Source organism: Pelophylax lessonae (assembly GCF_965119305.1).
Source record: "Pelophylax lessonae genome assembly, chromosome: 2".
NCBI classification, from domain to species: domain Eukaryota; kingdom Metazoa; phylum Chordata; class Amphibia; order Anura; family Ranidae; genus Pelophylax; species Pelophylax lessonae.
Window position 1 is genome coordinate 313,041,262 of NC_138769.1, and position 20,712 is coordinate 313,061,973.

Here is a 20,712-nt window from a genome sequence, read left to right on the forward strand (position 1 = left end):
ACGACAGAGCCCCAACGGATGGGGACGAGCCTGCCATTTGATGTTTTTGCCAGGACGCATCAACCTGGAATGCCCTGAGTTGCAGCATACCCCTCTTGGCTGGCAGCACCCCCACTCAACGGTGGGAGGGAAGCTGTATAGGAGCAGAGCCCCACGGTCCATGGTATGGTGAGTGATACATGCCTGTGGGGGAGCTGTTTGCCCACTCCTGGGGATAAAAGAGCTGTGTTTTACGAAAAATATCCCTCTAGCTTGTCAGGACAGGTCCTGCCCTCCCTGCACTCGCTGGGGGCACTATAGCAGCAACTAACGCCTGGGGGAAGGGGTGTAATGTTATCTTGTCCTGGGGGGGTCCCCTATAGAAAGGGATTGCGGTCCTCATTATCTGGACGATCTCCTGTTAAGGGGCGAGCTCTTGTGTCAACCTGACCAGCGATCTGGCATTCACAGTTCAGACGCTTCAGGAATTCGGGTGGACCATCAACTTCCAGAAGTCTGCGCTGACTCAGTCAGTACTTCTGAGTTATCTGGGCATGGTTTTGGACTCCGCTCAAGCGAAAGTTTTTCTTCTGGAGGAAAAACTCCAGACCCTGCAGGGCGAGATCAGGATCCTGAAGGACAACGATCTTTCCTCCTTGCGGACCTGTATGAGGGCTTTTGGGCTGATGGTGACGTCCTTCGAGGCAGTCCCTTTTGCCCAATTTCATAAGAGACCTCTGCAAGCCGAGATTCTTGCCAAGTGGAACAGAGATCCGCAATCCTTGGACAGGATGATTTGTCTAAGCTGTCTCACGAGGTCAGAGCTCTCGTGGTGGCTCCGGTCATCCCTGTTGTGGACGGTGATCGCCACGGATGCCAGCCTGACGGGCTGGGGCGAAGTACTGGACACTCTTTGCGTCCAAGGAACGTGGTCGACGGTGGAGTTGTCTCTACCGATCAATGTCCTGGAGCTCAGGGTGATAAAGCTCTGCCTGCTCCATTGGGTGCCTCGACAATGCTACATAAGTGGATTACATCAATCACCAAGGGGGCACCAAGAGTGCTTGGGTGGCCAAGGAAGTGGCTAAGATTCTGATCTGGGTCGAGGCGCACGTTCCGGCTATTTCCCCAGTTCACATCCCAGGGGTGGAGAACTGGCAGGTGGATTACCTGAGTAGTCAGACTCTGGATCAGGGAGAATGGTCCCTGCATCCGGAGGTCTTTCGCCTCCTGTGTGCCCGATGGGGATCTGTTTGCATCTCGTCTAAACAGAAAAGTAAAGAGGTTTGTGGCCAGGGCTCGAGAGCCTCTGGCGGACGCACTGGTGGTGCCTTGGAGCCGTTATCGGCTGATCTATGCCTTTCCTCCGTTACAGCTGTTGTCTCGGTTCCTCCGCAAGTTGGCAGTGGAGACAGTGCAGGTGATCCTGGTAGCGCCAGACTGGCCTTACCGGTCTTGGTATGCAGACATGGTGAGGATGGCCGTCGAGCCTCCATGGGGGCTGCCTCTGAGAGAAGATCTGTTGTCTCAAGGACCGATCTTCCATCCTGCTTTACGGTCACTGGCTTTAACGGCCTGGCGGTTGAAGGTTAGGTGTTGAGTGACAGAAGTCTCTCTGAAGCTGTCATTCCTACCTTGTTGAGAGCTAGGAAGTCGACTTCCAGAAAAAATTCTCATTGTACCTGGAAGATGTATATTGCCTGGTGTGAGTCACAAGGGTTGCATCCTCATTCCTTTTCGGTGGCGAGGGTCTTGGCTTTCTTACAGAAAGGTGTGGAGCAACGTTTGGCTTTGGGAACGATCAAAGGTCAGGTGTCGGCCTTAGCCATTTATTTCCAATGTCCCTTGGCGACTTACTCCTTAATTTGCACCTTTATACAGAAGAGATCCCTGTTACCTCCGTGGGATCTGAACTTGGTTTTGTCCTTTCTTCAACGGCCTCCTTTTGAAAATATCAGAGAGATTTCTCTGCCCTTGTTGTCTCAGAAAGTTGCCTTTCTGGTGGCTATCACCTGATCGTTCATAGGGATAAGGTTGTTCTACGACTTAACCAATCTTTTCAACCTAAGGTGGTGTCAGCTTTCCACCTCAATGAAGATATCATGTTGCCTTCGCTATGTGCGAACCCCAAGCATCCCAAAGAAATTGCCTTGCATTCACTGGATGTTGTTGGGGTGATCAGGGTTTACCTGTCGGCCACGGAATCTTTTTGCATGTCTGATTCTCTATTTGTCCTTCTTCCAGAAGGATCTCGTAAAGGTTCGGCGGTGTTTGCTGCAACCATATCAAAATGGATCAGACAGACTATTATTCAGGCCTATTCACTAAAGGGTCAGGTTCCTCCTTTCCCTGTGAGGGCGCATTCTACTAGAGCGCTGAGTGCCTCTTAGGCTTTTCACCATCAGGCATCGGTGGTTCAGGTGTGTAAAGCGGCGACTTGGTTGTCTGTACACACTTTTACAAAATTCTACAAGATTGATTTGCTGGCATCCTCGGATGCTTCTTTTGCCTGCAAAGTTTTGCAGGTTGCTGTTTGCTGAAGAGTCTCTTTCAGGGGTGAATTTTTGTTTTGGGGTAAGCTCCTGTTGGTGTTGGTTGAGCTTCTGTTGCCCTGTTGGCTACGTTTTTTAGTCTTGTTAAAACATTAACAGCTGGTTGCGTTCTTCCCACCCCTCATGCCTATATTGCTATGGGACATCCCATTAGTGAAGAAACCTTTCAGAGCTGCGTCTGTCAGAGGACGTAAGAGAAAATAGAATTTTTGTATGAACTTACCGTAAAATTCTTTTGAGTCCTCTGACAGACGCAGCTCCTGCCCCTCTATGTTTGGGATTGGTTGTGTTCTCATTCACTGCTTTGCTACGAAACTGATTCTATGAGAAGGTGTGTCTTGGGTCATGTGGATAGGAAGGCCCCTAAAGGCATGCCTAATGAAAGCTTTCGCTCCCTAGGTACTCCTGAAGAGGGCGCACATAACCCATTAGCGAAGAAACCTTCCAGAGCTGCGTCTGTCAGAGGACTGGTAAGTTCTTACAAAAATTCTATTATATTCTAAGCCTCTTTGTTCTACAAGGTTCGCAGAAATTCAAAAAAAGCAATGCTCTTAGACAATCCGCCCCTTACAACCTGAGAGGGAAGGTCTGGAGCTTGTGTTCTGCTTTTGAGGTAGCTGGAAGTGCATTAAGAATATATTTTAAGCCTTTAAATATGAAAAAGTGATATAAGTGCTGATTTTCAGGTTAATCGAAGACTAATTTTTCTACCTTGCAGAGAGTGGTAAACGAAGACCAGAAAGTGAGACAAGTGAACCAGTGCTGCAGTTGCATTACAGTACAGAAGGAACTACCACAAGTACTATAAGACTGGATTTCACAGATGAATGGTAAGTGGATTCCATAGCATTGCTTATCAGTATGTATGACAGTAATTTTAAAATTGCACAAAGATTTATTTCAGAGCAGCAGGCTAGTGCTAAAATGTTGCACCCTTGGGGTCCTGAGCTCTGCACGAACCAGGAATAGTATCTCCATTATGATGCTCTTCAATTCTTTTGTATGCGTTTCATTTTTGTAACCCTCCTACAATACAAAAACATACTGGTAGGCTAATTGGTTTCAACTCAGCACACTGGAGAATCTGAGTTATACAGTCTGATTGTATAAATGTGTTATTAACATTGTAGAGTATGACCAGAGGCTGATGTGAACAGATCTGTGTAATGTGTAAAGTGCTGCTGGATATAATGGACAGGAAATGTCTTCAACCAGATTTCGTTTTCCTGCAAAGTTACTTTCTTTGTAGCCTATTGATGGACAAATCAGACGTGTTGGTTATATACAGCTTGCCTTCAGGAGGCGGACATTGGTAAACACTAAAAATGTTAAATGCCCAGTCAATTTAACCCCACCCCTAATGGTCAAATTTTTTGCTAGTGTCGTAGGAGGCAGGACTCTTTCTCATTAGCTACACTGTGGAAAAAGCGATCTAGATTTGTAATACTTCAGTCCCTCAGTTACTGGGATCTGCTTTTGGTGCTCCCCAGACACCTAGTGCACTGCTTTGTGCGCTGTACAGCACTTTATTGTTCCAGAGTCGTATTACAGCCTCTGGTGTGAACCAATCTCTGAAGATTCACTTTGTGAGCAAGCCTATAGACAGGGTGACAATATACTGGAATGTGACCTTAGACACTTGACTCTATCGGCACTTTTCTGACCTTATGTGCCATGTTGGTTAGCTGTAGAGCCATCTCCAGTTTCAGTTCTCTAGATCAGTGGTACAACACCTCCGGTATACCCAGTCTCTAATGTCTACATCTGACACATACCTAATTAAAAGAGAAGTATGGCTTTTATAAACAGTCCTATTCCCCTACATGGCTGCAACAACGATCCCAGCTGAAGCTGTCTCCCACTGCCTCTAAGACCAAGAACTAAGTGATCAAAGATTACTGATCGCTCAGTTCCCAGGCTTTGGCCTACAGAGAGCTGATGACTGTCAGTCACCAGCTCTCTGATCTGCCCCCCCCCCCCAACGCTCACTGGAGGGTGGGAGAAGCTGACTCAGTCTCCCAGTGGCTAAATGAAAGGCTGAGCCAGCTGCCGGTCAGGCATCTGGGTGGATTCCATCTGTAAAGTCAGAATCTTTCCGGAGCCTGGACCAGCTGAGTAACATCAGCCGACAGCGGGGCACAAAAGTATAGAGCGAACTGAATATTTTTGCAGTTCTTATTTAAATTCTGATTGAAGCTGATACAATTCTCTTCCATCTCTGGCCACAACTTTAGTTTGCCACTATAACCTGTAAAGCTTTTTTCTCATATTCATGAAGCCCTTCACTTTTAACTGTGCTAGCCTCATAGAGGCATTAACCTCTTTACGACCGCCCGCGCAGATGTACTGCGGCAGGCAGCTGCTCCTGCGCGAACCACCGTAACTGTATGTCGGTCGCGAGTAGGAGGCTAGGGGGCGAGCGCGCACCGCCAGCGGCGCGCTCCCGCCCCCGCTCGTCAGCAGGGAAACCGATACAGCGGGCAGGCGGCTCCGATTACCTCCTGACACCAGCGATCGTTCCCCGCTGAGAGAGAATGGTCAGCTGTTGTAAACACAGCTGACCGTTCTTCTCCCTGAAATGATCATAGAGCCCATGTGATCCTTCTATATAGGAACACAGGTATCTATGGTCATTTCAAAAACCACGCCCCCACAGTTAGAATCCCTCCCCTAGGCTCACATTTAACCCCTTGATCACCCACAATGTTAACCCTTTCCCTGCCAGTGTCATTATTACAGTAACAGTGCATATTTTTAGCACTGATTACTGTAGTAATGTCACTGGTCCCCCCAAAAGTGTCAAAAATGTCAGTCAGGGGTCCGATCTGTCCACTGCAATGTCGCAGTCCTGCAAAAAATCGCAGATCGCCGCCATTACTAGTAAAAAAAATTAAATAAAGAAAAATGGCATAAATCTTTCCCGTAGTTAGTAGACGCAATAACTTTTGCGCAAACCAATCAAAATACACTTATTTCGATTTTTTTTTTTTTACCAAAAATGTGTAGCAGAAAACAAATTGGTCTAAAATTGTTAAAACATTTATTTTATTTTTTTTTTGGGAATGTTGTATAGCAGAATGTGAACAATATTATTTTTTTTTTTTTTCAGAATTGTTGCTCTTTTTTTGTTTATAGCGCAAAAAATAAAAATCGCACAGGTGATCAAATAGCACCAAAAGAAAGCTCTATTTGGGGGGAAAAAGGGAAAAAAAAGGAGTACAGCATTGCACGACCACACAATAGTCGGTTAAAATCACGCAGTGCCAAGTTGAAAAAAGTGGCCTGGTCTTAAAGCGAGGAGTTCCGGCCTCGGAAACGTTTTTTCAATAAAAATACCCCCAGGAGAGTCAGGGCTAGTACATCTTCTAATGGATAGCCTCTGAACTGTCCCAGGTCGCACTTACCTTTTTAGAAGAAGTACTTACCTTGAAAATGTCTTGTCCAGCGCTGCCATCTCAGGTGTGGGCAGCTGAAGCCAGGGCGTCCTCTTCGGTGTCCTCTTCGGTGTACCAGAATGGCCTGCACCGGCCTGCTCGTCCCTTCCGGAGCAGGCGCGTCATCCCTGCACAGCTTCTGGGCTTCTGGGCCAAAGTCCTTTTTGAGGCCTGGAACTCCGCTTTAAAGTGATTAAAAAGAGAAGTGTCCAGTTTTTTTTTTTTTTTTTTTTTTTTTTTTATGTCATACTTCTCTTCTGGGTCACAGTGATCCACATTTGCCAGAGAATTTATTTTGGGTTGTTTGGTGGTAAGTTATGGTAATGGCAAGAAAAATACAGCTAAATTAAAATTAAATGTATACAGGTGCATCTCAAAAAATTAGAGTATCATCAAAAAGTTAAAGCGGAGTTCCGGGCACAAAAACTATATATTTTTTTTTGTGCCCCTCCGCTAGGTAGACCTGACCTGAAAAGGAATTGGATCGTTATTTTTTTTTTTTTTTTTCACTCACCTTTTAATTGAAGATCGTAAATACTCACCTCAGACTACTTCCTCCCTCGGAGCCGCGGCTCACCCTGTCACTTCCTGTCTCGCTATGATTCCTGGGAGCTGAACGTCATAGCTCCCAGGAATCAATGCGACGGCACCGGCCCCGCTCGTCATTTCCGGGCGACGCCGCAGTCCCCTGCTAAACAGCTTCTGGGCATGCCCAGAAGCTGTGGAGGAATGCGGCGCCGCACCGGAAGTGACGAGAGGGGCCGGTGCAGGCGCATTCTGGGACAAGAAGACGCGGAAGAAGACACAGAAGAGGACCGCGCCGGCTTCAGCTGCCCACAAGAGAGATGGAAACGCTGTGGAAGAAATTTTATAAGTAAGTATTTCGTCTAAAAGGTAAGTGCGAACCGGGACAGATCCGAGGCTAGCCATTGTGGAATGTGCTAGCCCTGACTGTCCCGGGGGTATGCTTATTGAAAATTGACTTCTGTGCCCGGAACTCCGCTTTAATTTCTTTCAGTAATTCAAATCCGAAAGTGAAAATCCTATATTATATAGATTCACTACACAGAGTGATCTATTTCAAGCATTTCTTTCTTTTAATAGTGATGATTATGGCTTACAGCTAGTGAAAACCCCAAATTCAGCAACTCAGAAAATTAGAATATTACAGAAGACCAATAAAAATAGGATTTTTAATACAGAAAGGTTGGCTTACTGAAAAGTATGTCCACGTACAATATAGTATGCACTCAATACTTGGTCAGGACTCCTTTTTCATGAATCAATGCAGCATGGCATGGAGGTGATCAGCCTGTGGCACTGCTGAGGTGTTATGGAAGCCCAGGTTGCTTTGATAGCGGCCTTCAGCTTGTCTGCATTGTTGGGTCTGGTGTCTTTAATCTTCATTTTGACAATACCCCACAGATTCTCTATGGGGTTTAGGTCTGGTAAGTTTGCTGGCCAATCAAGCACAGTGATCCTATGATCATGAAACCATTGGTACAAGTATTGGTACTTTTGGCAGTGGGGGCAGGTGCCAAGTCCTGCTGGAAAATTAAATCAGCATCTCCATAAAGCTGGTCAGCAGAGGGAAGCATGAATGCTCTAGAATTCCCTGGTAGAGAGCTGCGCTGACTTTGGACTTGATAAAACACATTGGACCAACACCAGCAGATGACATGGCTTACCAAGTCATTATGGACTGTAGAAAATGTTGCATTTCATTTGGAAATCAAGGTTCCAGAGTCTGAAAGGAAAAGTGGAAAGGCACAGAATCCAAGTTGCATGAGGTCCAGTTTGAAGTTTCCACAATCAGTGATGATTTGGGTCTATTTTGCTATTGGCCTGGTGGGAAGGAGTTAAACCATACTTACTTTTATTTGTAGGTTTTTTTTTTTGTTCTTTCAAAATTCCTTTGGAAACTACCTTTTAGTTTAACTCTTAGGTTTCACCTGCATATTTTACTCTTAAGTTTTTTCTTTACATCTGGATTTTAGTACATCAGTATATGTAATCCCGAATTACAGCGGGTAAAATAAATATTGAACACATCACCGTTTTTCTAGGTAAATATATTTCTCTCCCGCTCATTGACAGACGTAGTCCTCCTTGATTAATATCAACTCGGGTTATACTGCCCTCTACAGGAGTAGGACTAGACAGGAAAGAAAACGTTCTGGCCACACCCTAGGGGCAGTCCCAGAGAATATATATCCTCTCACTTCCTGCTACAGCAAATCAGTTTTTTTTTTTTCTGTCTAGTTAGGAGTAAGGACCTAGATGCCTTGCTAGGATCTTCGGTCCTGGCAGGTTTTTTTTTTAGAAAGACTTTTTTAGACAGCTTTTTTTCTCCAGAGTTCCTGTGAGATCTTCAAGCAAGCACGCTGGAACTGGGCGACAGGCTGGATGTTGAGATCCAGTGGTCACCCCAGTTCAGCCTACGAGCGCGTGCAGGCCATAGCTCCGCGCTGGGTCGGCCGTGACATAGTCCCACTGGACGGGGACTGACCCTTCGAGTTAAACGTCTCGCCTGGACGCCGATGACCAACAGAGTCACGGCGTCCGTATTGGTCGACAGTCCCCCCACCCCGGTGGAAAGGGGTTCTGTCAGGAGTTGGCGCCCGCCTGGTTCCGGTATGGTGAGTAGAATGTTCCCCCTCTCCCCCGTCGGGTTTGTGGTGGACGCGGGCCCCTCTCTGGAATTGGTCGGACACTCAGTTCCTGGGTCTCCCCCTCTATCCTATAACAGGTCACAGATCCCCCAATTTGAGTGTGGTTTTTGTGAATAGAAACCAGGAGGCTTGGTTTGGGAGCTGACTATCTAAAGTTACTATATGACTGTAAGGGTGACTGAAGTCAGTGGCAGTACTAAGAGGAATTACTGTTTAGGTAAGGGTATCCTACCTGTCATAGTGTGTACACAGGCCGATGCCTATGCCTGAGTTACTGCAGTCACAGATTGCCATTCCTCCAGTAGCCGGTCACTTCCACGGGCCGCACAGCCTCCCGCAGGCCGAGGACACCTCCCGCAGGCCGAGGCACTCCCGCAGGCCGCACAGGCTGAATGCATACATCCCGCAGGCCGCTGCTAGCCGCCGCTATCCTACACAGGCCGCCGCCATTTTCCTGCAGATCGCACGAGGCCGCCATATTGGCGTAGCCTCGAGGCTCCAGCATGGGGGCGGCCATGTTTGAGGTGACCAAACACCTCGTGGAGCAATTGGGAGGCGCCGGAAGGCGTGTAAAGGGGCGGAGCCACCTCCTGGGCCCGGGAAAGCAAGCCAAAGACTTCCTGTCTGTAACAAACAGTGCTGGAAGCAAGTTGATAATAAACTTCTGTGCATCAGGTGAGCCTTGGGGTCTCTTTCTCTCTTTCTGAGGGGTCCAAGCAGGTAGACTGAGGGGCGCTATTGCACTGGGGGACTAAGAAAAAAAAAAAAATGTTTTTTTCTTGCAATTCATTTTTTTTGTGTGTGCTGGCAAGTGTCTTGTTACATGAACCCTGCCACACATGTATCCCCACCTGATCCCCTCGTGGTGGCCACAAGGACCCTCCAGTACCCCACTTGTGATGATGCATTATCAGCAGTTTTGGAGTCTTTGGTATCCCGGGTGGAGGTAGCCTGTCAGGAACGGGGGTCAAGAAGCGACCCCCGCCTACCCCTAGGTCATCTGATACTTCAGATACGGATTCTGAGCTGGTCATTGCAGTCCCTGTTCTGGGGTTTTTGTCTCAGGTACGGTCTCCTCAGACAGACCGGCAAAGGTAGCTGAGACTCATATTCCTTTTTTGGTACTAGCAAGCCTACCAAAATGGTGAAGGGGTTCCCTTGCCCAAATGGGGTCGTCCGTAAACGAGCCCCTGCTATTTCCAAACGCATTACTAGGCGCTATCATTTTGAGGAATCCCTCATTACAAAGATGGACGGTACCACCAATAGTGGACTCACCGATTTCCAGACTAAATAAAGCCACTGTTATCCCGTTGGATTGACAGAATGGGCCCCACCCATCTCTAGGGTGGGGGGACATCTTCACCGGTTTCCGGATCCAGGGCTTTCCAGAATCCCGGATAAAGGGGTTCGCAAGGTCATATGGTCGGGATACAAGATCGAGTTTCGATCACTTCCACCGGTGCGATTCTTCCCTTCCAATAGTCGACATCACCGGGTCGCTTAAGAAGCTTTGCGGGGACAGCTTGATGCAACAAGCAGTGGTAGTTCCCATTCCTTGGGGGAGTTCTAGTCAAACCTGTTCACAATGCCCAGGAAAAAGGGCTAGGTGCGTCCAATTCTGGTCTTGGAAGAGATGGAGTCCATCCATACAGTGGTGGCCTTCCTGCATCAGTTTAGGATGCCTATCTTCATATCCCCATCTTCGCAGGATATCAGCGGTTTCGTTGCTTTTCCCAAAGATCATCCCTGGTTCCCACCAAGACAGACTGAACTATCTGGGCCTAATTTTGGATACATCCTTGGCAAGAGTGTTTCTCCATGCGGAGAAACTCCAGAAGATTCAGTCAATGATTCGGATGTTGCTGTCCGTCAACTGGCTGGGATTGATGGTCGCCTCTTTAGAGGCAGTACCGTCTGCCCAGTCTCATACCCGAATTCTCCTAAGAGGAGATTCTTCTCATATGGAATCGGAATCCCCGATTCCCTGGACAATCGGATCCGATGGAGCGAGCGGACCAGGGAGGCTCTGGTCTGGTGGCTTCGGTCTCCGATGCTCAGCCAGGGGAAGTCATTTCTTCTGATAAATTCCAGGTTACCGATAAATGTGTTGGAACTGAGAGCGATCAGACTTTGTCTGATTTACTGGACTGAGCAGCTCCAGGGCACTCCGGTTCGGATCCAATCGGACTATGCCTCGGTCATGACTTATGTCGATCACCAAGGGGCACCAAGAGTGCCCTGGCGGCCATAGAAGTGGCCAACATTCTTATTGGGGGAATAGTTGTTCCAGTTCTCTCCGCGATATTTATCACGGGGGTGGACAGGCAGATTATTTCAGCCGTTAGATTCTGGATCAAGAGGAATAGTCTCTTCATCCAGAGGTATTTCACCAGCTGTCCCTTCGTTGGGGCACCCCGGATATGGATCTGTTGGCAGGTTGGCTCAACAGGGCTCGTGCCCCCGCGATCCTCTAGCAGACGCGCTGAGCGCCCCGTAGGGGAAGTATCAGCTACTGTATGTCTTCCCCCCCCTCTCAAGTTACTGCTGAGATTTCTCCGCAGGATAGAGGTGGAGGGAACTCCAGTTATCCTGGTAATTCCAGGCTAACCTCGTCAAGCCGGGTACGCCGACTTGGGCAAGACTAGTCGCGGACGCTCCTTGGAGACTTCTTCTCAGGGAGGATCTGCGGTCTCAAGGACCGATCTTCCATCGTGCTTTACAGTCGCTGGCTTTAACGGCCTGGCCATTGAGACCCAGGTACTGAAGGACAGAGGATTGTCAGCTTCAGTTATTCCTACTCTAATTAAAGCAAGGAAAGCGACTTCCAGCAAAGTCTGGAATTGGAAAACAGAGAAGAAGAAATGGGGACTTTATAGGCACCGGTATTAAAAAAATAATATATTTTATTGAAGAAGAAATATATTTGGAAACAAGAAAAAAAACATACCAAAAATATACAGAAAATCACATATAAATAACATACAGAAGGAATCGGCGGTAAAGCCTCAAAACCCTGTGCAAATGAGATCGCACAACCTAGGTTGTGCGATCTCATTTGCACAGGGTTTTGAGGCTTTACCGCCGATTCCTTCTGTATGTTATTTATATGTGATTTTCTGTATATTTTTGGTATGTTTTTTTCTTGTTTCCAAATATATTTCTTTGTGATCTTCTTCAATAAAATATATACTTTTTTAATACCGGTGCCTATAAAGTCCCCATTTCTTCTTCTCTGTTTTCCAATTCCAGTATCAATGATGTGGCACCCCTAACTATCTCTGTGAGCCTAGGTATCCTGCGACCTAAGTGCCCACATAAAAACTCTCGGATATTCCAGCAAAGTCTATTATCGCACATGGAAGACTTATATTGCGTGGTGTGAATCGTAGGAGTTTTCCCCCACGTACCTATTCGGTGACCCGAATCTTGTTTTTTTCTGAAAAAGGGCGGAATTTCATCCAGGGGGTGCAGCACTTGGCTTCGCCAGTGCGCGCGCCCTTACCACCCTGGGATCTTAATTTGGTGTTGTCGGTTCTTCAGAAACCTCCCTTTGAAGATATCAGGGAGATTCCCTTGCTTACATTATCCCAGAAGGTGGCCTTCTTGGTGGCTATCATTTCTGCACGCAGGGTGTCAGAACTGGCTGCATTATTGTGTCATTCCCCATATCTGGGGATTCATAGGGATAAGGTAGTTCTTCATCCGAAGCCATCTTTTTTTCCTAAGGTGGTTTTCAGACTTTCATCTGAATGAAGATATTGTGCTACCTTCCTTGTGTCCTAAGCCCAGTCATCCTCGGGAATATGCGTTGCATTCCTTGGATGTGGTGCGGGCAATCGGGGTATACCTGAAGACTACGGAATCTTTCCGTAAGACGGATTCACTTTTTGTGATCATGGATGGCCCCAGAAAGGGGTTGCCTGCATCTGCCGCGACTATCTCCAAATGGATTAGACAGACGGTGGTACAGGCCTATTCTATTAAGGGTCGGAATCCTCCGTTCCCTGTTAAGGCGCACTCCACACGAGCGCTCAGTACTTCCTGGGCCTACCGCCATCAGGCGGCAGTGGTCCAGGTGTGCAAGGCGGCTACCTGGTAGTCGGTGCATACCTTTACAAAATTTTATAAAGTTGATGTGCTGGCGTCGGCGGATGCCTCATTTGGCAGCAAGGTTTTGCAGGCCGCAATTTGAGGAGATCGGTGGTCTACCTCGAGGGTTTTTTTCCGTTGGAATTTCTGTTGAGTCTCATCTTTTGATTGATGAGCCTTTAAAACTTCTAGTTGGCACCGGTTGGGCCTTCTAGATTGGATTTCCATTTTCCCACCCCTCATTTGTGGCACTGCTTTGGGACGTCCCGAGTTGATATTGATCAAGGAGGACTACGTCTGTCAATGAGCGACATAGAAAAATGGATTTTTGTAAAATCTTACCGTAAAATCCTTTTCTCTTAAGCTCATTGACAGACGTAGTACCCGCCCCTCTGTTTTTGAGTTGGGTTAAATTCTCTAAACACTGCTTTGTGACATAACTGATTTGCTGTAGCAGGAAGTGAGAGGATATACCCTCTGGGACTGCCCCTAGGGTGTGGCCAGAACGTTTTCTTTCCTGTCTAGTCCTACTCCTGTAGAGGGCAGTATAACCCGAGTTGATATTAATCAAGGAGGACTACGTCTGTCAATGAGCTTAAGAGAAAAGGATTTTACGGTAAGATTTTACAAAAATTCTTTTTTCTAAAGGTGACCTGAAATATTTACCACAGCGGTAACAACCCATGAAATCCATACATACAAAGAAACCAAAACAATTTCAGAAATTAAGTTTTATATGTAGTAAAATATAACAATGATGCACTTGCAGTGTTCTAATGAGGAGGGTTGCAGGGTCTGCATTCCTTTAGAAGTAATTAACCCTTTGGTAGTATCTCACCAAAAATGAAACTATATATCTCCTAGCTTTTCAGGAATCGCCTTAGGAAGCGATTAAGCGAAACGCGTCGCGATTCCACATCCACCACAAGTGAACCCCACATTTATTGATTTGTCATCATGATTTTTTTCATGATCTGCAATATATCCATATGAACTGCCTTGGATCATGAGGCATCAGGGTTCCAGTGGTATAGGAGTATGTCTTACCATTTATGTGCATGTTTATACCATGTTTTACTGAACACATGTCTATTGCTGCATTTTTGTATGCTCGTGTCAAATAAATGTTATTTTTTATAAGGGAGTGTTATGTTTATTCCCACTGAGATTAGCACCTGCAAGTTGCCTACAAAGTCCCAAAGTATTTGAGGGGCCGAGAGACCCCACTGATTTGTGAGGCTCTCTCAATTCCCCCCCCCTCTCCTTTCTCCCTTTCTGTGCATTATAGGGATGTGGCAATAGTATGCTTTAGAGTATGTCTCATTCATTCCTTACTTTTGATAGTAAAGACCTCCACCAAAACCAAGGCCACCCAGTGGTACAGGCTGCTTACCAGATGAGGTGGACCCCTAGATTATAAGGGGTCAGTAAAAGCCTTTTTCATATGTAAATGCCAGGATATATGGTTGGTTTCTGCAGTGATCGTCCAGCCAAATCTTATATGGACCACCATTAAGAATATACCATCTGGATAAGTAATAATAAACTCTGCGCTTATGGGTTATACGGATGTAGATATGTATTAGACTGCAGCCTCCCTTAATTGTAGTCAAAAGACTATAAGAATGGTGTAAAAAGAGGGTAGAGGGAATGGCGCTGTCTGATATCGTAAAATGAATGAGAGCCAATATTAAATATAAATTATTAGAAATGATGGATGACCATATTTAAACGAGAGATAAATAGTATGAGAAAAGATAAAATAATTAAAATCCCAAGTGTTCTGAAAAGAAGGGATTGAAGAACTGCATAAAATGTACTAATATATGTATAAAAAATGGATCACATATGTGAAAAAAAAGGTAAAGTATATAAATATGTAAATGTTAACGTGGGCCCAATAAATTTATACACAAATTGCTAAACCCATAAATATGTAAACGTCATAAAAAACATACAGTCATAAATAAAGTGCAAGAAAACCCACTAGGGGGTGAAGAAGTCACTAAAACTAAAGTGACAAGTGCATGTGATGTAAAATCATATACTATAAGGTGATAAGGTGCAATCGACACAAGGTGGTGAGTGCTAAAGTGCTGGTAGCGTTAAATCCTAAATTAATGTGGATATACACAAATACAGATATGTGACGTAAAGGCAAAAAGGAAATACATTTTTTTTTAAAATATATATATATATAGAAAAATATAACAAAGAAAGTCCAATGGTGCACAAGTGCTGGAGTGATGAAAATTCTCCCAAAAATATATTAGAACAGGTGTCAAACTTTGGATCAACAAGATGCAATAGGTAACCCCGTGGTGGGCAGTGAGGTGCTCGGTGACCCCTATGGTAAATAGCACACTCACCGGAAGTACCCACCCCACACAGGGGTAAAGAGTGGGTATAAGTGGCGTTCCAGTGGTAAATCCTAGTCTCCTCTATCGGTCCTAGGATGGGACATCTATGGGGTATCTGGACAGCAGCAATCCTAGGTTGAGCTGGGATCAGATGGTATCCTGATGGCGGGGATAACTACTCCCAGTGTCCACAAGGGACCGATATTGCAGATATCCGGATGTTGAAAAGAAGGCACAATAGTGTAATATTGCTTATTACACGAAAAAACAGATTACAGGTACTCACATTTGTGAAGTAACAATCGAGCGATGTAAACTAGCGCGTGGAACGCAATGCGGTCCACCGCTCTGTACAGGAACCGGAAGTGATGCGACACGCATTACATATTAAATATGGTCATCCATCATTTCTAATAATTTATATTTAATATTGGCTCTCATTCATTTTACGATATCAGACCGCGCCATTCCCTCTACCCTCTTTTTTATACCATCTGGATAGCTGATCATGAAAATCATTGTGTATAATATTACTGCACCATTTGCATGTATGGGTAAAGGTCTTTCCAACATGTGTGCATACACCTGTTGCACACATGTAACCTATTATGAACAGTATTGTATACATTTTTAAAATGGAGTTTCACCGGTTTTTGTGTTTATTAAAAGTCAGCAGCTACAAAAAGTCAGCAGCTACAAAAAGTGTAGCTGCTCACTTTCAATAAACACACACTCGCCTGTCCCACGATCCAGAGATGCGGCCAGCGGGAGCCTCGGTTCTCTCCCTCTTCTCCCCGCGTCGCCGGCATTTCTAGTGTGGGCATCCAAATCTGACTGCTTGCGGCTTCACAGCCGGGTGCGCATTGCGCAGGCACGAGTCACGCTGCGCTTCCGGAGTGGATGGGCAATCTTCTGGGACCCCTGACATGTCGCAGAAGATAGCAGGGAGGGAGGGGGGAGAGGAGAATTTCCGCTTGAGTCGCCTAGGTGGCCTGAGCGGAAGTGGGAGCGAGTACCTGTCATATCTAGGTACCCCCCCCCCCAAATGTGGCATGTCAGGGGGTCTGGAGGCCTTAAAGCAGAAGTTCCACTTTTGGGTGGAACTCCGCTTTAAGTTATCTGCATAATGTTAAAATTCCTACACTCATTGAGAGTGGCAATAGAGAAAAGAAAAGGGGAATGTTTTACTCTGCCCTGCATAGGCACAAGCTCACGTTAATAGCTCGGAATGTTTTACAATTTATTATTATTTACTAATATTACTGTATGTATTATCCAGTTTATTGCTTCGTGACTTGGTTGTAAAACCTCTCATATACCCAGTGAAGTGACTCAGGGGATACACAGAAATGAAACAAATCCTCCTAAATAAATTGTACCTTTTTATCTGCAGTCTAATCTTCTCTACAGCTGTTCAAAGTGCAGAATTTATACAGCTTGTCTGAGCTTTCACAAAGCAGTTGGCAGGGAGCTGAAGTTACACTCTGCAGAGCTCAGTGAGGAGAACTGATTGGAAGGGTCTTATTGAGCAAACTGTTGTATATTTTAACTTGCACATATTTCTCTATATACTTAAAGCTACATTTGTTTTAGGAGCAACACTGCCTCAAGTTCAGTAGCTGTAAAAGTGGGACGTTCCGATGATGCTGCTACACCCGAACCCACTTTGCCAAGTGAAATGGAAGGTACTATATTTTTATTGAAACTGATTCTATAAAAATGACTCTGTGCCCCATAAATGTATCAAGCATACCTTTTAACTGTCACTTGTGTGTAGTACAGTTCATGTATCTTCTGGTGGGCTACAAATAGTTCATAAGGTAAAATATTAGGCTGCAGCTAAATAACTGAATAAATACTTTAACTTGTATGATTGCAGATTATACTAAAGGCTTTTTTTTTTTTTTACTGAAATCAATATTTTATAAGTGGAATTTGGAGAGCTGAGTCAGTGGCTGGCTCTTATAACTCCCCAATGTACATATAGTATCTCACAAAAGTGAGTACAACCCTCACATTTTTGTAAATATTTTATATCTTTTCATGTGACAACACTGAAGAAATGACACTTTGCTACAATGTAAAGCAGTGAGTGTACAGCTTGTATAACAGTGTAAATTTGCTGCCCCCTCAAAATAACTCAACACACAGCCATTAATGTCTAAACCACTGGCAACAAAATTCAGTACACCCCTAAGTGAAAATGTCCAGATTGGGCCCAATTAGCCATTACCCCGACCCCCCCGCCCCTCCTCTCATTGGTGTTACCAGGTCTCAGGTGTGAATGGGGAGCAAGTGTGTTAAATTTGGTGTTATTGCTCTCACTTTCTCATACTGGTCGCTGGAAGTTCAACATGGCACCTCATGGCAAAGAACTCTCTGAGGATCTGAAAAAAGAATGATTGCTCTACATAAATGGCCTAGGCTATAAGAAGATTGGCAAGACCCTGAAACTGAGCTGCAGCATGGTGGCCGAGACCATACAGTGGTTTAACAGGACAGGTTCCACTCAAAACAGGCCTCACCATGGTCGACCAAAGAAGTCGAGTGCACATGCTCAGCGTCATATCCAGAGGCTGTCTTTGGGAAATAGACGTATGAGTGCTGCCAGCATTGCTGCAGAGGTTGAAGGGGTGGAGGGTGGGGGGTCAGCCTGTCAGTGCTCAGCCCATACGCCGCACACTGCATTAAATTGTTCTGCATCTGTCCCCGACCCTGGAGTATGGGCGAGGCATGGGGTGGTTAAGCTACAGCAAATTATGCCGACAGGCTCCCTGCTGACCTTTCCAGTTTTACGCGAACGATTTCAGCTCCCTTCTTGGATGCTGTTTTGATATCTATAGCTAAAACATGCGGTGCAGGTGCAGTTTCCGACACCTATTGTAGTCACGCCTCACACGGTGGAGCGGTTTTTGACCACACGTAATGCGGATAAGATACTTTCCTCGATCTATCTCCGCCTCAGGTGTGGACGCCTGGAGCGCAACCCCCCTCCTGCTCCGGCAATGGCGGCAGGATATTCCTTCGCTGTCTGAGGAGGACTGGGACCATAACATCCAACATTATGTACCCATGCTGATCTCGGCCAGGGATAGGTTTATCCAGCTTAAATTCCTGCATAGAGAGTACTATACCCGCCAGCGCTTAGCTTGGCTATATCACACCCAATCGGACACATGCCCTAAATGTCAGCAGGCAGTGGGAACATATTTTCATGTGATATGGGAATACTCATTAATTCAGGACTACTGGAGGAGTGTTGCCCAGGAACTGAGTATTGTGCTGGCCTTGTCTCTGCCGTTGGATCCTAGGGTACTCCTCTTTGGTATGGGGGATCTGGTGACACAGGCGACGCACTCAAAGCTACTGTTGTTTTTTCTCTGTTTTTTATGCTAGGAAAGCCCTACTGCAGAATTGCTGAAAGTTGAAAGGATTAAGAGGTGCATGGAAGCCAGCCAGCCCCCAGTCTGATGTACTCACCCTCCAGTCTGCCACCAACCAAGTAGACCTGTCTCTAATATAAATAAAGAACAGGGATTTAGTGTACACGCATTTGCAAACGCATGTGTAAGCTGCAGGGCCACTACACGGCACCCTGTGTTACCTGCAGTCCTAACACTTTCTATTTTAAGTGTCTCCACAATGGAAGCACATGGCTGTTAATGGTTGGATGGGAGACAGGTGTAAGGGAGGCAGCCCAAACCTCCCCCAGCCAGCTCCCTTCCATGACTGGTCTAATATATCAAAATTCTAATAGCGATGGTACAAACTGAAAAGGACCAGCTGAGAAGCAAACACCTCCATCCCCTTGGCAGATGCAGTATAAAACACAAATTGGGAATTTATATGAGGCATTAGCCTGACAAGCACAGTGCCTTCATCCCTAATTTCATAAAATATTTGGGACTTTAGGTGAGACACAAGCAAGTCATGCTATTTGGTCTCCATCCTTGTATATGAAAAACTGAGGTCAAATAAGACTGCATCCACCAAAAACGCACGAAAATCGCACGGTGGGACTTTAAGTGAGGCACCAGCCTCTAGGCAAGGCACCTCCATCCCTGGTTACATGAAGAATATAGGCTATGTGGGACTTTAAGTGAGACACCAGCAAGTAATGCCCAGCGTCTCCATCCCTGTATCAGAAAAACTGAAAGTTGAAAGGATTAAAAGAGGTGCATGGAAGCCAGCCAGCCCCCAGTCTGATGTACTCACCCTCCAGTCTGCCACCAACAAAGTAGACCTGTCTCTAATATAAATAAAAAACAGGGGTTTAGTTGACACGCATTTGCAAACGCATGTGTAAGCTGCAGGGCCACTACACGGCACCCTGTGTTACCTGCAGTCCTAACACTTTCTATTTTAAGTGTCTCCACAATGGAAGCACATGGCTGTTAATGGATGGATGGGAGACAGGTGTAAGGGAGGCAGCCCAAACCTCCCCCAGCCTGCTCCCATCCATGACTGGTCTAATATATCAAAATTCTAATAGCGATGTTGTAGCTACTGCAGAATTGGAGGGGGACTGCTCCCCCCACGGTTGCGCAGTGGCTTGTAGATTCGGCCCTTCTCATTTATAAGCTGACTTATATGGGACGACAGTGCCCCCAGAAATTTGGGAAGATTTGGGATGCGTGGATTGAGGCCAGATCCCTGCAGCTCTAGTCTGTCTACAGTTGGTGGATGTTCTTATGTGCCCCGGTGGTAATTGTTGCAATACAGATGATGGCCGGACAGTGCAGGGGAGGGGGGCTGCTCCTAGGCCTTCCTTGACTCCACCCTCTGGATCTCCCCGCTACTCCCCCCAATGGGGACCCACTATCCTTGGTGGGTCGGGACTTGCTAGGGCTCTGTCTGCTGCTGCTGTACACCCATGTGGTAGAATGTTATCTCATGTTGATTTATTTTCATATTGCTGTGATATGTGTGCACATGATCTTTCTCATTGCTGCTTTTGATTTTTGATGATGTACCATGTTGGCAATGTTTGTATTTGTGAATACTTAATTTATCAATAAAACGTTTCTGTTAAAAAAAAAAATGGTCTGCATGGCTGTCGTCCCAGAAGGAAGTCTCTTCTAAAGATTATGCACAAGAAAGCCTGCAAACAGTTTGCTGAAGACAAGCAGACTAAGGACATGGATTACTGGAACCATGTCCTGGCTACAGTCAAGCATGGTGATGGGAGTGTCATGGTCTGGGGCTGCATGAGTGCTACCGAAACTGGGGAGCTCCACTGCCTTGAGGGAACCATGAATGCCAACATGTACTGTGACGTACTGAAACAGAGCATGATCCACCCCCCCCCCCCCCCGGAGACTGGGCCTTAGGGCAGTATTCCAACATAACGACCCCAAAAGGTGATGGGCTGGCCAAGAATGTCTCCAGAACTAAACCCTATTTAGCATCTGTGGGGCATCCTTAAACGCAAGGTGGAGGAGGGCAAGGTCTCTAACATCCACTAGCTTTGTGATGTCGTCCTGGAGGAGTGGAAGAGGATCCCAGTGGCAACCTTTGAAGCTCTGGTGAACTCCATGCCCAAGAGGGTTAAGGCAGTGCTGGAAAATAATGATGGCCACACAAAATATTGACACTTTGGGCCCAATTTGGACATTTTCACTTA

At 46.0% G+C, this 20,712-nt stretch overlaps 1 protein-coding gene across 6 annotated transcripts in view; it reads left to right on the forward strand.

Moving 5' to 3' along the window:
• DCAF6 (DDB1 and CUL4 associated factor 6) overlaps positions 1-20,712 on the forward strand; it is a 178,133-nt gene that overhangs the window by 117,384 nt on the left and 40,037 nt on the right. For all 6 annotated transcript variants that reach the window (XM_082244794.1, XM_082244798.1, XM_082244799.1 and 3 more), the window contains 2 exons: positions 3,250-3,361; positions 16,683-16,774. In XM_082244794.1, the coding sequence (XP_082100920.1) occupies positions 3,250-3,361; positions 16,683-16,774 (204 nt within the window). The remainder of the gene's footprint in view (positions 1-3,249; positions 3,362-16,682; positions 16,775-20,712) is intronic.